Source organism: Abrus precatorius, unplaced genomic scaffold (genome assembly GCF_003935025.1).
Source record: "Abrus precatorius isolate BTA unplaced genomic scaffold, Abrus_2018 Scaffold6, whole genome shotgun sequence".
Lineage (NCBI taxonomy): Eukaryota > Viridiplantae > Streptophyta > Magnoliopsida > Fabales > Fabaceae > Abrus > Abrus precatorius.
In genome coordinates this window covers 21,783,468-21,799,062 of record NW_020874406.1, presented here as the reverse complement: position 1 = coordinate 21,799,062, position 15,595 = coordinate 21,783,468, and the positions used below count along the sequence as shown (strand labels likewise).

The following is a 15,595-nucleotide window of genomic DNA, read 5'->3' as shown; positions in this document are numbered from 1 at the left end:
TTATTTTTAATTTTTAAATTTATGGACATAATAATAAACGCTATTGAAAATTTACTATAAGTCAACATAAAAAGGTGAGATAGCTATGTAGATAGTTTTAAATTGTCAACGTGAAAATACTTACCAACTTTATATATATATAAAATCTTCAGTAGCAATACACTTAACTAAAGTTTATAAAAAATAAAATAAAATATGTGTACATCACTATTTTTATTTTTTATTTAATATTTTTTATGTTTTTAATAAATTTGGGTTAAAAATAGTATTTTAGATAGTATATTCTTAACATCTCTTGCTCATACACACTACTCAGCAAAAGGACCTTTACCTTATTATGATATGATAGGCTGAAATGGACCCATTGTGAGATTAAGCTGAGTGAGGCATGCCCCTTAATTTGAGATCGTTTCACATGGTTCCAAGGAGTGGACCTTGGCCATCACCCCATTAATATATAACTTGGTAAATTGAGCTTGTCTCCCTATCTTGAATTTATTTAGTTTTTTTTATCAGTGTAATTTATTTATGATTAATTTTTTATGTTTTGTGGATAAATTATTTTTTTCAAAATTTTTTTGCAATTATCTGCAAGTCTTGAAAAATAACTTTTCACTTTAAGATATTTGCTTTAACTCCTTTTGTTTACTTATTATTAAATTATGTTAATTTCCTAAAAGCTTGGATCACTATTTAGTTTTCCTTTTAATTTACTTTATTTATTATGTCATTAACAGTGTGTGACATCTACTCCAAGGGTTTCTTATTCTCTTTTATAGGTCCCATCATCAGTGAAAACTAGTGTTATGTTGACTCAAATACTATGTTACAATTATATATAAAAAAGAGTTATTCCCTATTTTGTTGTGGACATGTATATAAACCTTTGTACTTGATATGTTCTTTCAAATAACTGGCATTTTGGTTTTTATAGCTGATATATGTCTCTGTGTTAAGAATAAAGCCGGTGGTTTTAGATAATCGTTCTTTCAAATTACTCGAGAGGATCATGCATAGGTTGAACTGATGATGAATAAACACGAAGCTTATATATAGCATACATATTTACACTGAGAATTTTGTGATATGTGTCTAATTTCTATGTAAGCTATGATATGATTTCTGTGAAAAAGTATCTATATCTATTCCTCTAGCATATTTCTTCCTCTACATTTGAGAAGAATTGACTTGAGTCAACATGGAAAAAGCATGAAGGATGGTTCCACTTGAACAATCTTCCTGCTCAAAAATTTGATTCGATGTAACTTTTCATTACACCATATTAGCTCTTCTTTTCTCAACTTGGACATGTTTACGACCCTTGAAATCAATCTCAACCCAACCTGAGCAACCAATTGTTCATGATCAAGTTGATCTTCATGGTGCTTTTGGAACTTCTTTACTATGCAATTTCCACTTCTCACTATGTCCTTCAGCCTTCTCTCCTTCTTCAACATGCAACTCAAGATTGTAAGCAACCGAATTCATCAAGTTTCAACAAAAAATAATAAACAAATCGTCCCTTTACTTACTCCATACCAATTATTTTAGTCCTCGTTTTACTAAAACAGTTATTTTAATCTTTGATTTTTGGAAAAAAAAAAGTCATTCATGTTAGTTCTTAATATATATATATATATATATACTAACAGCTTGTTTGATTCAATAAGGAAACCCAATTTATGCACTTTTCCTCAAGACTGAAAATCACATTCCAACCATAGTTTTGGTCACATTTTCTTAAGGCTTAAGTAAAAGACTAAAATAACAAACAATATATTAAATTAATTTCTAAAATTAATTTACTCTCTAAAATTACAGAAAATATCATTTTAAAATTTTGAAATTGTTATATACAATTCATTTTAATTTTAATTTTGGTAATTTTAAGAAATAAAATAATTATTATTTTGCAACGTTAAGAATTTAAACAAACTCGTCGTTTAATAATTTAAGAGATTAACATAATAATTTTATAATTTCACAACTAAATGGTGGTGTCAAAAAGCATACCTTATGTAGTTGTGTTCGAATGCCCACTAGAAGACCTGAAATTGCAGGATCTTTAAGATTAGTTCTGTTTTGTTGAGAAACTTTAAAAATCACATTCCCATAATCTTTATCTGCTCGAAGAAATTCCCAGAACACCCTCATCGATTCCTTGATGATCTCTGCTAACCTTCCACTTCCAATATCATCCTCTTCCTCATCCCCTTTACTATCATCTGCAAAGCAATCATGACAAAAATAATCAGCATAAGGAACCCAAACTTATGTGAAGGGAGGGTAAAAAAATAAATTGACTTCAATATATATGTAATATTTTTTTATACACACTAAAAGAAATTTTAGTTAATTATTAGAGACTAATTTCTTTAAAGATAAGTATATTACTAAAATAAATATTTTTTATAATCAATATACTCAAAGAACTTATCTATCTATTAATTGAGCTGATCGTATAAGTATACATAATTATATTATTAAAGAACTGAATTATGGTTCATTTTATTTACCTTTAATGGCTGGAACTTGAAGCAAGTTGCGAATCACACAACGGTTCTTGACATAGTTCTGAATTCTAGGCCCTTGAAATGGCTCATTCTCTATGAACCTTTGAACTAGGACTTGAAAAAGTTGAAACTCACCAGCTACATGATTATACCTATGAGACCCTTGTGAATCATGTTGTTGTAACTCAAGGGCTTTCTTGTGTTGCCAACACAGGATTTCCCAAGAGAGGCAAACCTGCCCAACATATACTAATTCCAAATCTCTTTGCAGTTCATGAACAATCTTCATAAGTGGATCAGATGTGTTCTTTGATGCTTTGCGTGGCCACAAATTCTGAGAGATTGCTGGCTTTGAACCTGGGATTGTGGATTTTGGTATTGAAGTTAATTTGAGAGGGTCTTTTAGTTGAAGAAGACCTGCAATTGATGATGACAAAATGGATGAGTTAGTCATAAACAAAGAGAAAGCATGATTATTACTAAATAAATAAGTTTTCTTTGCTTAAAGTATAATAATAGAAACCACTAAACCAAACATAGTCAAAGCTCTAAAAGTAATATTTAAGGTTCCTTCAATTTTTTTTAATGATTTGTACAGTAGAACAAGGAGAATCAATCACTTATATTTTAATGGTGCTTATGATGTATAAAGTACACCCATGAAAAGTAGGAAAAAGATTGCTAGAGAATGGAATCGAAATTTATGATGCAGACGAGTCACAAACTTTGGCTTTATTATTGGAAAATGAGAAAGATATGAATAACTTTATGTACACATAATTAGCAAAATATGATGGGTGTAAGATATGTAATGGCCCACCATTTCATGATTGTATCCAAGAGTGTTCTTAAAAATTGATCATCAATCTAATCGAATGTGACAAAAGTTCATAAAAAAAATTATGAAACTAGACCAGAACAAATTTCAATCTGCAGTTTTGGAAGTGTCAAAAATAGAACTTCTAATTAAGCATATGGGATCAATATGGTAAAGATTGAAGACTCAAGACTTCATGTTTTGATCTTTAAGCAACATGCTGAAGTTTACCAAAAACAATGAAATTGTGCAAATCTGAATTCTAAAAATGTTCCACTGCAAAAGTATAAACATAGAAATGAAGTTAACAAAGTTCTCACCTAAAGCATGCATGGTCTGGTAATTCAAGATATCAAGTTTCCGCATTTTCTCTGCATAGCTCTTGTAAACTTTCTCAATTTCATCAATTTGATCCCTGTGTTCAAGCTTCTCTTCAATTTTCAGTGGCTTTAGATCTTCAACCACTCTTGGAGACACTCTTACCTCCTCCATCTCCTCTTCCTCTTCCTCTTCCTCCTCCTTCTCTTCTAAAATTGTGGCCAGTCCTCCTTGCCTTGAATTTCTTAATTCCAATTTCAGCTGTTCCACTAAATCATCATGCTCCCATTCAAAGTCATCCTCATCAGATTCTGATTCACTCAATTCATCTTCCCACCTATTTTCTTCATTTTGTGGACCTTCTTTTATATCTTTGACAGATTCTTTACAACCAAAACCATGTGCATTCAAGGACTTTAAACCCTTCATGCAAGGTTCCATTTCTACATACTCATCTTCAGATTCAGAAAAAATATCATGAACTTTAAATTCAGTAACTTTTCTATCACATGAACCTTGTTTCTTCTCCACATCTTCTTTTCTTTCCTCTCTCATCATCAGCTTCAGAATCTCAGGTTCAAAACCTTCACCACAATTTTTACCACCCAGAAACTGATAATCAATTGAATCATCAATTCTGTTACAATTGCCCCAGATTAGACCACTTGAGCTAGATGACTCTGATTCTGAATCAGATGTGAGTGAGTTTTCATTGTAAAGAAAAAAATCTTCATCAGATGAATCCGTTCCACCAAACACATCACTCTCAAAGCAAAGTGGAACATTGGTAGAGAGGGGTGAAATTGAAACCTCTTGAACAGATTCCTCTCTTTCTTCTTGAGCTCCAGGATCTTTCTCTGAACCAAACTCTGAAAATACCTTGTCGGCAATAATTTCTGTGTTGGCATATGCATTGTCAGAAACGGTTGAAACTTCTGAACCCATGTAAAATTCTCGAAAACTGAACCTTAATGTTGTTGGTTCTTCCATAAACCCTCTTATATCGTTTCCTGACAAGTACTCACACTTGCTTGTGGTTGTTACTGTTTCTTCTTCTTGTTCTTCTTTCTTCATATTATCGGCATCAAATTTAGACTCGTCATCCTCCAAAACAGAGCTCTCTGTTTCATCTTCTTCAATTTTCACACCACTGTCATTTACACCAGAAATATTCTCCATTAAAACAGAGATCTCTGTTTCATTTTCATCAATTTTCTTAACATCTTTATCTACATTAGAACCAACCTCCATCGAAACAGCTTCTTTTGTTTCTTCTTCTTCTTTTCTTTTCATACTATCATTATAAAGATCAGAGCCATTTTCCATGAAAGTAGAGCTCTTTGTTTCATCTTCATCCACTTTTTTACCATCTTCATGAACACCAGAATCAGTCTCCATGAAAACAAGACCCTTTGTTTCACCTCCATTTTCCACACTATCTTCGTGAAGAATAGAGTTAGCAGAGTCACTTTCAATAGCAACAGATCCATCTTCTTCTGGTCCTCTATCCATAAAATCATCACGAATGTCAAAATCAATCTCCTTTGAAACAGAGCTCTCTGCTTTCACTTCTGTTTCCATACTACCTTCTGCAACATCAAAGTAGGCCTCCATTAAAACAGAGCAGCCATTTTCTTCTTCTCTTTTCTCACTTTCTTCAGAAACAGTCTCCATGGAAAAAACAAAGCACTCTGTTTCCCCTTCTATCTCTTCACTTCCTTCATCTTCACTCCAAAACAGAAAATTAGCCAACTCCTCTCGGAACCCATCAATCTCAGAATCACAAAAATGGTTCCTTTTGGCTCCATCAGCTTGTGGAAGAGGCGGAACAATGACCTTCCCCTTTTCATCTCCTAAATGAAGTAACCTGGAATCAAACAAGAAAAAAAAAAAGCATTACTCACTTTCCACTCACTCATCACATAAACACTTGAAAATAGCAACAAAATTTAACCAAACCTGAAGATGTATCTAAGCACCAATCCAAACGCAAAGAGCACATAGTTAGAGATGAAACCTCTCAGAGAACCAAAAGCCCCCAACATGTTCTCATAAACAAAATCATTCACCTCCCGTATGTTTATGGAAGCAACGTGGGTTTTAAGCATAAAGAAGCTCTTGGTACCCATCCAATCCAAATCATCAAATCAACCTTGGGAAATGAAAGGTTTTGTTTTTATGTCCACGAAATTCCAAACCAAGTCACAAGGTGAAGGAGACTTGGGTCATGGAAATTTCTCAATTCTCCATTTCAAACATTCATTGTTGGAAAGTGGACTCTTGCCACTTGCAGACAGCGAAATCAGTGGCAGAACAAGATCTGGGCATGATCATTTATTTTTGGACCAGAGGAGCGAGATTGTGGGAGAAGATTGTGCACATCTATACAAGGAAAGAAAACAACGTGCCAGTTTTAGACAGCAAATGCATATTTTATTTTAATCTTTTTTCTAGCAAAAGTATAGGGACATATAATAAAAATTTATTTTATAGTAAATTTTAATAATTTTTTATTATATATTTTTAAGCACATTAAAAGTATCATTTAGTAGGTTTGGTTATAGTAGCACTGACAGTTAAGTAGTTTCCTTAACAGAGTTGCGTTTGTTTATGTATATTTTTTTGTGGTAGCACGTGGTATTCTGCTTGACACGTTTGAGAGAGTTGAAGTGGACTGTGATTGCCTTTAAGGAAATTTTGTACCTTATTTGTTCACTTAACTTGGAATTTATGGGTGGTGTTTGGATTCAGTGGGTCAATGTCTTGAATGCTTGGCAACAATGAAAGTTTCTCTTCTTTGGGTTGGTAGGGATAAGAAGAATCATGGTTTTTATTTTATTTTTAATTTTAGATCTTGGTACAAAATTAGCTCCCATTAGCACTGATTTGTGTTCTAGAAACCAACCCCACCTGCTAGGAGGAAAATAAATATGAACGATGAATTAGTGTAAGAAGAAAGATCTTATATCAATATGAGCACTCTTGGAAAATAGATTTATCTAAATGAAACGTGAAATTCTAAATTTTTTCATTGAATAAAAAAAGTTGATAAATGAATCCAAAATGCATGTCTAAATAATATATTTATTTATGTCAATGTGTGATTTTGTTAAGGGTAAAACATACACGACAACAATTATACTATACTCATGATCAGTAGAGTGAAGATTTGTAGTTTAGCAATGTGTCTACAAATAGAAAAGGTTAGATAAATCTTCGTTAACAAAGATGAGATTGTTGTTTTGTTTTTTTTTATAAATCAAGTTACCGGACTTAAGAAAAATACGACATATTAAGGTTATTTGTATAATTTTAGACGTATAAATGCAATACTTTTTCTCATTTACAAAAGGGAAAAATCAGTGCCTTATCGTTAATTTTGGGCAATTACATCTTTATCAATTTCTTATAATTAACTACATGCAAAGGGCTATTGAATTCGTTTTGGATGTGACACTGCACTGGTTAATAATAGTTGTTTGTGGCGTCACGAAGGAAAATGGCACAAGATAACTCTCAGAAAAGCCTCTACCACCAGCATACAATATACATTTCAACTAGGATATATTTCTTTTAATAAAATTTAGTTGCAATATAACATATATTATTTGGTAATTAAAAAGATTTTGAAATGAAATTTTGATTTTAATTAGAAAACAACATTAAAAACATTATCTCTTATTCTAATGTTTTGATCGCAAAGGAAACCTTTAAACGATGGGTTCTTAATAATAGATTCTTTTGGATGTGAACGTGGTGATCGAAATGGAGCCACTTGGAATTGTTTTAGGTTTAGTAGTCAATTTATAGCATAATTCATATTCAGTGCATGCCGTCTTCCGTCATCTCCTTCTGTTTGGACGGTGTTTTTTGGCAGATGGTGCATGTCAATTTCAGTGCATCAAAACACATTAATGCCTTAGCAATCATTTTGGTTATGAAAAACATGGGTTAGTGGTAAGCATGCCTATTATGCCAGCAGAGGAAAATATCAAAATATAAGTGAAAATGAATACTACTAACATGTTTTTTTCAATTGATGTAATATAATTTTGTTCAATAATCTCATTTTGTTTTAAAAAATCATTGTGGAAACATTGTTCTTTGATTTGAAGGTACCAAAACTATAGGAGTAATGTTGCCGACTCAACTAATAAACCATGGCCTAATTAACTAAGATTTCAACGTGTTTTGGGGACGTTCATGACTCACGAGACAGAGAGTCAATAATGGAAGAGCTTTAGTTGCATTTCCATGCAACGATATGGTTTGGCAATACACTTTAAAAAGGAAAATTAGGTTGCAATTAGATGACTTTTTCTTCTTTTTCTTTTCCCATGTTCTTCTACAGCTTTAAATTGGAAAGAAAAAGATACTTCAAACTCTTAAGGAATGCCTTGACATCTAAAGCAAGACCATGGCAATTCAATTCATTAGATCTTACCACGTGTAAAGAAAAATAAAGGAGTAAACTCCCATTGTAATTTTTATTTTTTATATAAAGATAAAATAACCTATAGCAAATGATTTTTATATTTATAACGTGTTCTAAAATTTTGAGTGTGCATTGAGGGTATTTTAACTAAAGTTTTGAAAATGGGTTTCATTGGTCAAATAAATAAATAAATAAAACCTATTAATCAATCAGAATTTACAACATTTACCACACGAATTCTTTGTCCTGCTTTCAAGCATTTTCCATAAGTTAGAGGTTTTTTTCTTCGGTGATTTTATCATAAACTATAAAGTTTACTAAAAACCAACTAATTTTAGAAGGTAATTTTTACATTTAAGAAACATTATAATTTTTAATTGTATAGAAATTTAAATAATTGCATAAGTGTACGAGTAAAAATAGATTATGCTTCACCCCCAACCCCCACTATTTAATACAAGGTATTTTGGATAGATAAGAAAAATTGCGTGATATAGACGCAACAATTGACTAGAAACAGTACATTAATCAACTTTAATTAAGTTCAAGATTTTATTTAAAAATATATGAAAATGGACAGAAAAATAAAATATTTCATTTTTTTAATAAAATTTGGATAAATTGAGAGTTGAGGACACGTGCCCACAAACATTCTTGTTTAAATAGTTTGCTAAAAGGAAAATATCTTCAAAATTTGAAACGATAATATAAAATATTTAATTCAAAGATGGGTTATGTTTTCTAATTATTATTAAGTATGGAACGAGTTTCTTGTTTTTTTTTAATATTCTAAACAAAAAAAAAATCTAATATATGGTATGATTAATATTTTTAATAATTTTTTATACAAAATTTAAATTCAGAAACTTATTTAAGACCAATTATATATGGACTAACTAAACTCACAAGCTCTTAGAATAAGTATTAAAGTTATTATTTAATAGATATAATTGTAATATAATTATTATATACTTCACAGTAAAGTTGTCTTTACAGTTTATATATTCGCATCCCTCTGATAGCATAAAAAAATAAAATTTGAAGAATTAACGTTTACCTATCTAGATCAAACTCAAGTGTGTCATTATTTTAAACCTCATCAGTTTATTATCATCCTTGTATTGTTTTTACTGCTTGGTATTATTATTATTATTATTATAGTTAATAATATAGTTATTATCATTAATTATTATAACTATAATAATAATAATTAATATTTTTTTTTTAACATCACTTTCTTAATTATTGTCATTTCAATAATAATTATTACTATTATCTATCGTATTATCGTTATCTATGTTATTATTCTCACTATTGTCGTTATCATTATTATGTTATAAATATCATAAATATTGTTGTGATAATTATAATTACTTGTATTATTTATTTTAAGTTAGTTTTTAACCACTTACTATTATTGTTATTATTATTAAGATAATTATTGTTGTTGATATTACTATTATAATTAAATATTTTGTTAACTTCGACTTTTAAGATTGAATTTAAGTATTTATAAATAAAAAAAAATTTATAAAAAAAATATATAAATATTATATTAAAATTATAAAAATATAATAAATATTTTTTAATAAAATTTTACTATTATCAACTGTTTATCTTTCGTCTTAAAGGTTGAGTTTAATAAAATTTTATAATTAATTCACTATTATCATTATTATTATTATTTTCATTATGATTGTTAGAATTATAATTGTCATTATTTTAATAATTTATTGCTATATTTCTCATCATTCACGGCTATTATCATTATTATTACTTTGTTATATTATTTTTTTAACAAATAAATGTAAGTGTGTAATGAGTGATTATATGTTTTGCATTTAAAATTTAAAAACTATCATAAGAATAAAAATCAAATTATAAAATTAAAACTTAATTTTGATTTTTAAAAGTTTATAACTTGCAATTAAAAATCCCTTCAAACGGAATCCACAATATTTAAACCAAATTAATATCCCTGAATTCTGTAATTTTTTTCATTGTCTTATACGACAAAAAGTCGTTAAATAATAATATTTTTGTAAAATTAAATGCAATGTGTATAAATTATTTTTTATATACTTTTTGTTTGGTAGTATAATTGTTTTATTAACTTATAAAACAAATGGTTTTATTCCGTATCAGTTTGATGTTGGAAATAAGATAAATTGCATTCTTATATAAATAAAAATTTGAAACAAGTTTAATGATTTCATTTTATGTGGTTTTATTCTTACTTTCTCTCGTATTTCAATTCCAAAAAGTTCCAGTTTGTTCCCCAAGAAACAAACTCTGCATCATTGCTTCATGAGACCGGGCCACAACAATGATGTCCTCCTCATCTTCATGCCAATCAATTTGTACTACGTATTAGCATTGCACACTATTCACACTATTTGAATCATAAGATAATGATTATTGAATCTCATACAAAAATAAAATCTCCCTTTCCCCACATAAAATTTGTTAAAAGAGATGAATAATTAAATATCTAGTTATATATAAAAAGGTAATGGACTAAAACTCATGGAAAAGTAAAAACTGGAATAATTTAAGGTTACCTATATATGGGTTAGCAGCAAGAGTTGAAGGAATAATCTGGGAGAGTTTGTTCAGTGCTCTTCCTTGCATGAATGATGTTGTGGAGTGAACAGTGAAAATGTAGTCTTCCAAACCGCACCAATTATACATAGGAATCTAGTGATTAAATGAAATCTTAAAGAGAGAGAGAATGGAAAATTGTACTATAGAATGCAATGGCACCAACCAGAGATGAAGAATAATGAGAGGAAGGACACATGTTCGGGGATAGATGGACTAAATTTCATGAGCATGGCATTGAGCAACAAGCAGCATGGCTTTGGATTTGAGGTATAGATTGGATCACGACACTGATTCATCAGATAAACTTGCAATACCATGTGTAAGGTGGGCTCAAATTCTGTACTATTTTAGCTGAATTAGAGGTGTTTAAGTTCGAGTGGACATGCATATCGAATTTGGGATCATTGCACATGGCATAGAAAGATAGAGTGGACCCAGATACCAACACCTCGAGGGAAACGATGTAGTGTATTGTTCTCAGTGAAAATTTGTCACAGGTCGGTGGATTAGTTAATATGTATTTAACTTTTAAAGTGAATAAATGAGTAATGAAAAAGTAAAAGTACATTTTTTATTAACTTTTGATTAAAATATTATGTCATTAAAGAATTATGTGACATGCTTTTTTTATGTTTTTAATTATAATTATTTTTTTAAAGAGTTTAAAATTGCAAAACAATCTTAGAATAATTTATGAAGCCCATCAAGATAAATTTTAGGGCCCATTTTTAAAATGTTCAACAGGGCTGGTGGGTGGGTGGTCTCAAATTCATCCTTTTGGGTTTGAGTTCCATCACTTCAAGAAGTTTTGGAATCCACGTAGTAGATTTGAAGGATTATGCAAATCGTTTGTAGGTTCACCAACGATGATAGTTCCAACATAGGTAGCATAGCATGATCAAAGAAATTGTAGAAGAAAGTCTTCACAGGAAAAAAAAAATGCATCTCTGCAAAGGCGAAGGTAATTTATTTGTGCAACATGAATTGATTCTCTTTTAAATTTTAGTCATGTTTTAACAGCACACTAACTCCTTTTTAAATTTACTTTACCACACCCTTGATTCAATTGAATGCATTGAGTTCCATAAGAGATCGACCCTAATGATATTATCTTGTATTACAAAATTTGTTTGAGATTTTGTTAATTATTTTATAAATGATTATAAGTTTACCTGCATTACTATCATTGCTTATTATTGTTATTATTACTACTTTTATCACTGCTACTAATTATTATTATTATTCCCTCATCTTACTACCTTCATTGTCATCAACTTTAATGTCACTTGTATATTTATTCACATTTGTTACTCAATTTAACATAACCTCATTCATAACTATCATTGATAAGAGATTTTTAAATAGAATTAAAATACAACTTAGAATTACTGTAGACCACCCCTTCTCTAAAAATGATTTAAATTTTTAAGCAATTGAAATAGCTATAAAGATAGTCTTTTAAGAAAATATAACATATTTCTTATTCTAATATACAAATTCAAAGAAGTAGCAGCTAGCACACTTAAATTCAAGGATATTCGAGCATCTACATATCCACCACTTATTTCATCTTATTTTTGGTAATGTCCACTCATTCTCTTTTTTTATCATATCATCCACTCATTTCGTTTGGGCTATTCTGTCGTTGAATTGGGCTTAGTTCATTCAACACATGAACTGAATAAATATTTAAAAAAAAAATGCCCCTTCCAACTGAAAATAGTCTAGACAAAAAACAATGAGAAAAGAAAAAAAAATGCAAGATATATTAAAATGCAAGATATAAAAGACACATTCAATTTATTACTCATGATTAATTTTATATTTTCTATATTTTTAAAAGAATTCAAATTTTAAACATCCTCATAGAAAGGTTATATTATATTTAATAAAAAATAGTTTTTTATATTTTTAAAATTAATTATAAAAAAATTAATAAACAAGACAAAAAAAAGAAAAAGAAATGGCATGGCAATGTAAAAAGACAATTATACACATTTAAAGTGAATCAAACTAACTATTTAATTCATGAATTTACTTTTATATATAAAATGTGAGTTTTAATTATTAAGTAAATATTTTTAAAAATAAGTATATAATGTATATTTATTTTTGAATTTAACAGTGTTTATATAATGTATTAAAAAAAGTGAATAGTTATTAATGAATGACAAATCTTTAAGTGGCTTTGCTGACAGGAGCGAAATGATTAGCAGTATAAAACAAAAGTCGCCGTTTCATTGACGAAGGCCAATACGGAAAGGTGACACGTTAGTCTAAGGCACAGCCTCCATTAAAGATTACCAGTTTATGATTAATCACCTAACCATCCTGCTTGCCTTCTAAGCACAGATGCACTAAAGACTATGCTAATTAAATAATTCTTTATAAACACGAGAATAGACAAGTGTCATTTTCAATGTGAGTTCTAGTTCCCAAACAGATCTTCCTTGTTTCTTTTTACTCTAAACATATTAATACTCATATCTACATAATATCTTTCCTTTTTATATTATTCTTAATTTTTTTAAATACTCACAGCTCAGAAGACCCTTTAGCATTATAGTTTTTCTTTCTCCCTCCCTCAAAGAAAACAAGCCTAGTACCACTTATCTGTATCAGAAATTCATCCGAGTATGCATGATAAATTACAAGAGAAAGATTAAATTTTAGAGGCTTGCATCATGCAATGCAATGTTTTCATCAAAAGGTATTAAAAAAACATTATCTCCAACGGGATAACCCTGCAAGAGTAGGAGTGCCCCATTAATGAATAAGGACAAAACCACTGATAGCATTACAGATTGCAAGATTGACCAAGTTAGTGTCATGGACAAACAAGCATGGGCATTTGGAAGGTGCATACTTTTAACAATAGTAAATGAATTACTTCAATTCTACCCGCTCTTATCAAGAGCAAAACGTGACAGCAATAAGAGCTCTCACCAGAAGAGGGTGAAACATTTATGAAGTGATATTAACTTCAAAGGTTATATTTATATAAATTAACAAAAGTAAACTATCATATGAAATTTTAATTCTAATAACAACTAAAACAACAAGATCTTTCTACAGCCTTAGCTGAAATAAATAACCCCAAAAATTATTGAGATTGGAATAAACAAAAATTAACCCTGATAATAGCCAAAATTCTATTTGCTTCATTCCCAATTCTAAGTTTATTAACGGATAACAATGATTATGACCCATTACCAGAAACATGAAAGTTGACAAATCTACCTTAATTTCGGTGAATGTCATTGTTAAGTTGTAAGATTATTACTATCATCACCACGACTCGCATTTATCTTTTCACCTGGTTCGGATGATCTTTTCCTGAAAGTGTTCTTATTGTTGTGCATCCAAACCTTGAATACGACTCTGGAAACGCCAATCTCATTGCAGAATTCTTGAACCAATCCTTCATCCCCTTTCTGCATTCTCCAACCCAACTTCTCAGAGAAACTATGCATCTTGTCCTTCTGCTCTTGGGTGAACTTGGTTCTATACCTCTTTTTCCCACTCAGGTTCTTCTCTATCATGGAAGAGTTGAAATTGAAATTGAAACTCCTGTGATGATCATTTCCAAGGGCTAAGAGCATGTGGGGTGCAAATGATTGGTGGTGGTGAAAGGAAGGTGGGAAATGGTGCGAGAGTGGTGGCGGGGATGGGCTTGAAATTGGGCTCGGGCTTTGATCTGCGCTCAGGCCTGGGCTTGGGCTCGAACTTGGGCCATGGTGGGGTTGTGATGGTGGTGGTGGTGAGTGGTAGAAGCTTATGAAGTTGGGATTGGAGTATTCTTGCGTGTCACGGCGGTGGAAGTTACGGTGACAGCCACACGCGGCGCACGTTAGAGAGCGTGGTTCTGCGGGGTTGGAGGAAGAGGAGGAGGGCATGAATTCACCGCACCCATCGAGCGCGTGGCCACCTAAGCTGGCTGCATGGTTTTTGAGGCACTCCTTGTAGGAAACCACCGTGGACGGTGGCTGTGGTGGAGGTGGGACGGTGGTGGGGTGGAGGTGGTGGCGCTTGAGGGAACCGTTGGTGAAAGATGAAGACTTTGAGTCTTTGTTGTTGGTGGGTTGGGCTTGTGGTGGGGTTTGAGTTTTCTCAGTATTTGTGTTGCTGGGGCTTAAGTCCATGTTTGTTTCTCTACTAAGAATGATATAACAGGGAAAGAAAGAGAGGGATTAGGGTTTAGGCATGTTTAAAGAAATCTATCTCTAAAGGGTGAATTGTTGTAGCCTTATGAAAGTGGGAACTCAAGAATAAAATAAACGAATCTAAAGGTTAAAGACTTTTTGGAAGAGGGACGGTGATGATGATGGTTTGCAATGTGAAGTGATGACAAAATCTTATGTTTAAATGGGAGGGGTGTGAGGGGATAGAGATGCACCAATCCAAAAAGGTCCAAAATCCTTTTAAGGCTTTTAACCATTAATAATGATTTGCGATGAGAAGGCAAAGTTGAAGTGAAGTTAAGATAGTACCAAATAAAAATCTTATTGTTTTATAAAACTATGGTAATTAAACATTGGGTTTAATTTAATAAAAATCACATGAGTTGGTTGGGTGCAATAAATTTGTTTGATCAGTGTTGAAGGGACAGAGTTTCCAAGAGGATACGTGGCTGTTTCTTGCAAGTTTTTTGCATATTGCACAATTGAGACCATGCTGGGCCAGCTCATCCCACTTCTGCAAATGCCTAATGCAAATGCTATTCTTCCTTCCTTTCTTTCCGACAAAAGTTCACTTCATTCTTCGTGTCCTGTCCCTTCCACCCTAAAACTTTTTCCTTCACTCCCTTCCAATGCTAATCCAATATCCTATTTTCAGAACATACACTAAATATACATCTACAACACTTCACCATTTTAAAATAAATAATTATTTTACATGTATTTTTTA

The 15,595-nt window shown here is 31.1% G+C and overlaps 2 protein-coding genes across 2 annotated transcripts; both read right to left on the bottom strand.

Annotated features, from left to right (window-relative positions):
• Positions 1-1,025: 1,025 nt before the first annotated feature.
• Positions 1,026-5,955, bottom strand: LOC113868837 (myb-like protein X). Its single transcript, XM_027504772.1, has 5 exons — positions 5,608-5,955; positions 3,651-5,515; positions 2,517-2,930; positions 2,014-2,225; positions 1,026-1,448 (listed from the first exon to the last, which is right to left on the bottom strand). The coding sequence occupies exons 1-5, from the start codon at positions 5,775-5,777 to the stop codon at positions 1,194-1,196; spliced, it is 2,916 nt and encodes a 971-aa protein (XP_027360573.1). The 5' UTR covers positions 5,778-5,955; the 3' UTR covers positions 1,026-1,193.
• Positions 5,956-13,669: 7,714 nt separating this feature from the next.
• On the bottom strand, positions 13,670-15,093 carry LOC113869598 (zinc-finger homeodomain protein 10-like). The gene has a single exon (XM_027506015.1). The coding sequence runs from the start codon at positions 14,827-14,829 to the stop codon at positions 13,951-13,953; it is 879 nt and encodes a 292-aa protein (XP_027361816.1). The 5' UTR covers positions 14,830-15,093; the 3' UTR covers positions 13,670-13,950.
• Between the last annotated feature and the right edge of the window lie 502 nt (positions 15,094-15,595).

What these genes read in the sequence shown, in the direction of transcription:
- LOC113868837 (XM_027504772.1), bottom strand. Translation starts at nt 5,777, where the DNA reads ATGGGTACCAAGAGCTTCTTTATGCTTAAAACCCACGTTGCTTCCATA. An exon ending in CCAGACCATGCATGCTTTAG is followed by an intron (nt 2,931 to 3,650) that starts GTGAGAACTTTG and finishes CATCAATTGCAG; the next exon opens with GTCTTCTTCAACTAAAAGAC. An exon ending in TTCGAACACAACTACATAAG is followed by an intron (nt 1,449 to 2,013) that starts GTATGCTTTTTG and finishes TGCATGTTGAAG; the next exon opens with AAGGAGAGAAGGCTGAAGGA.
- LOC113869598 (XM_027506015.1), bottom strand. Translation starts at nt 14,829, where the DNA reads ATGGACTTAAGCCCCAGCAACACAAATACTGAGAAAACTCAAACCCCA.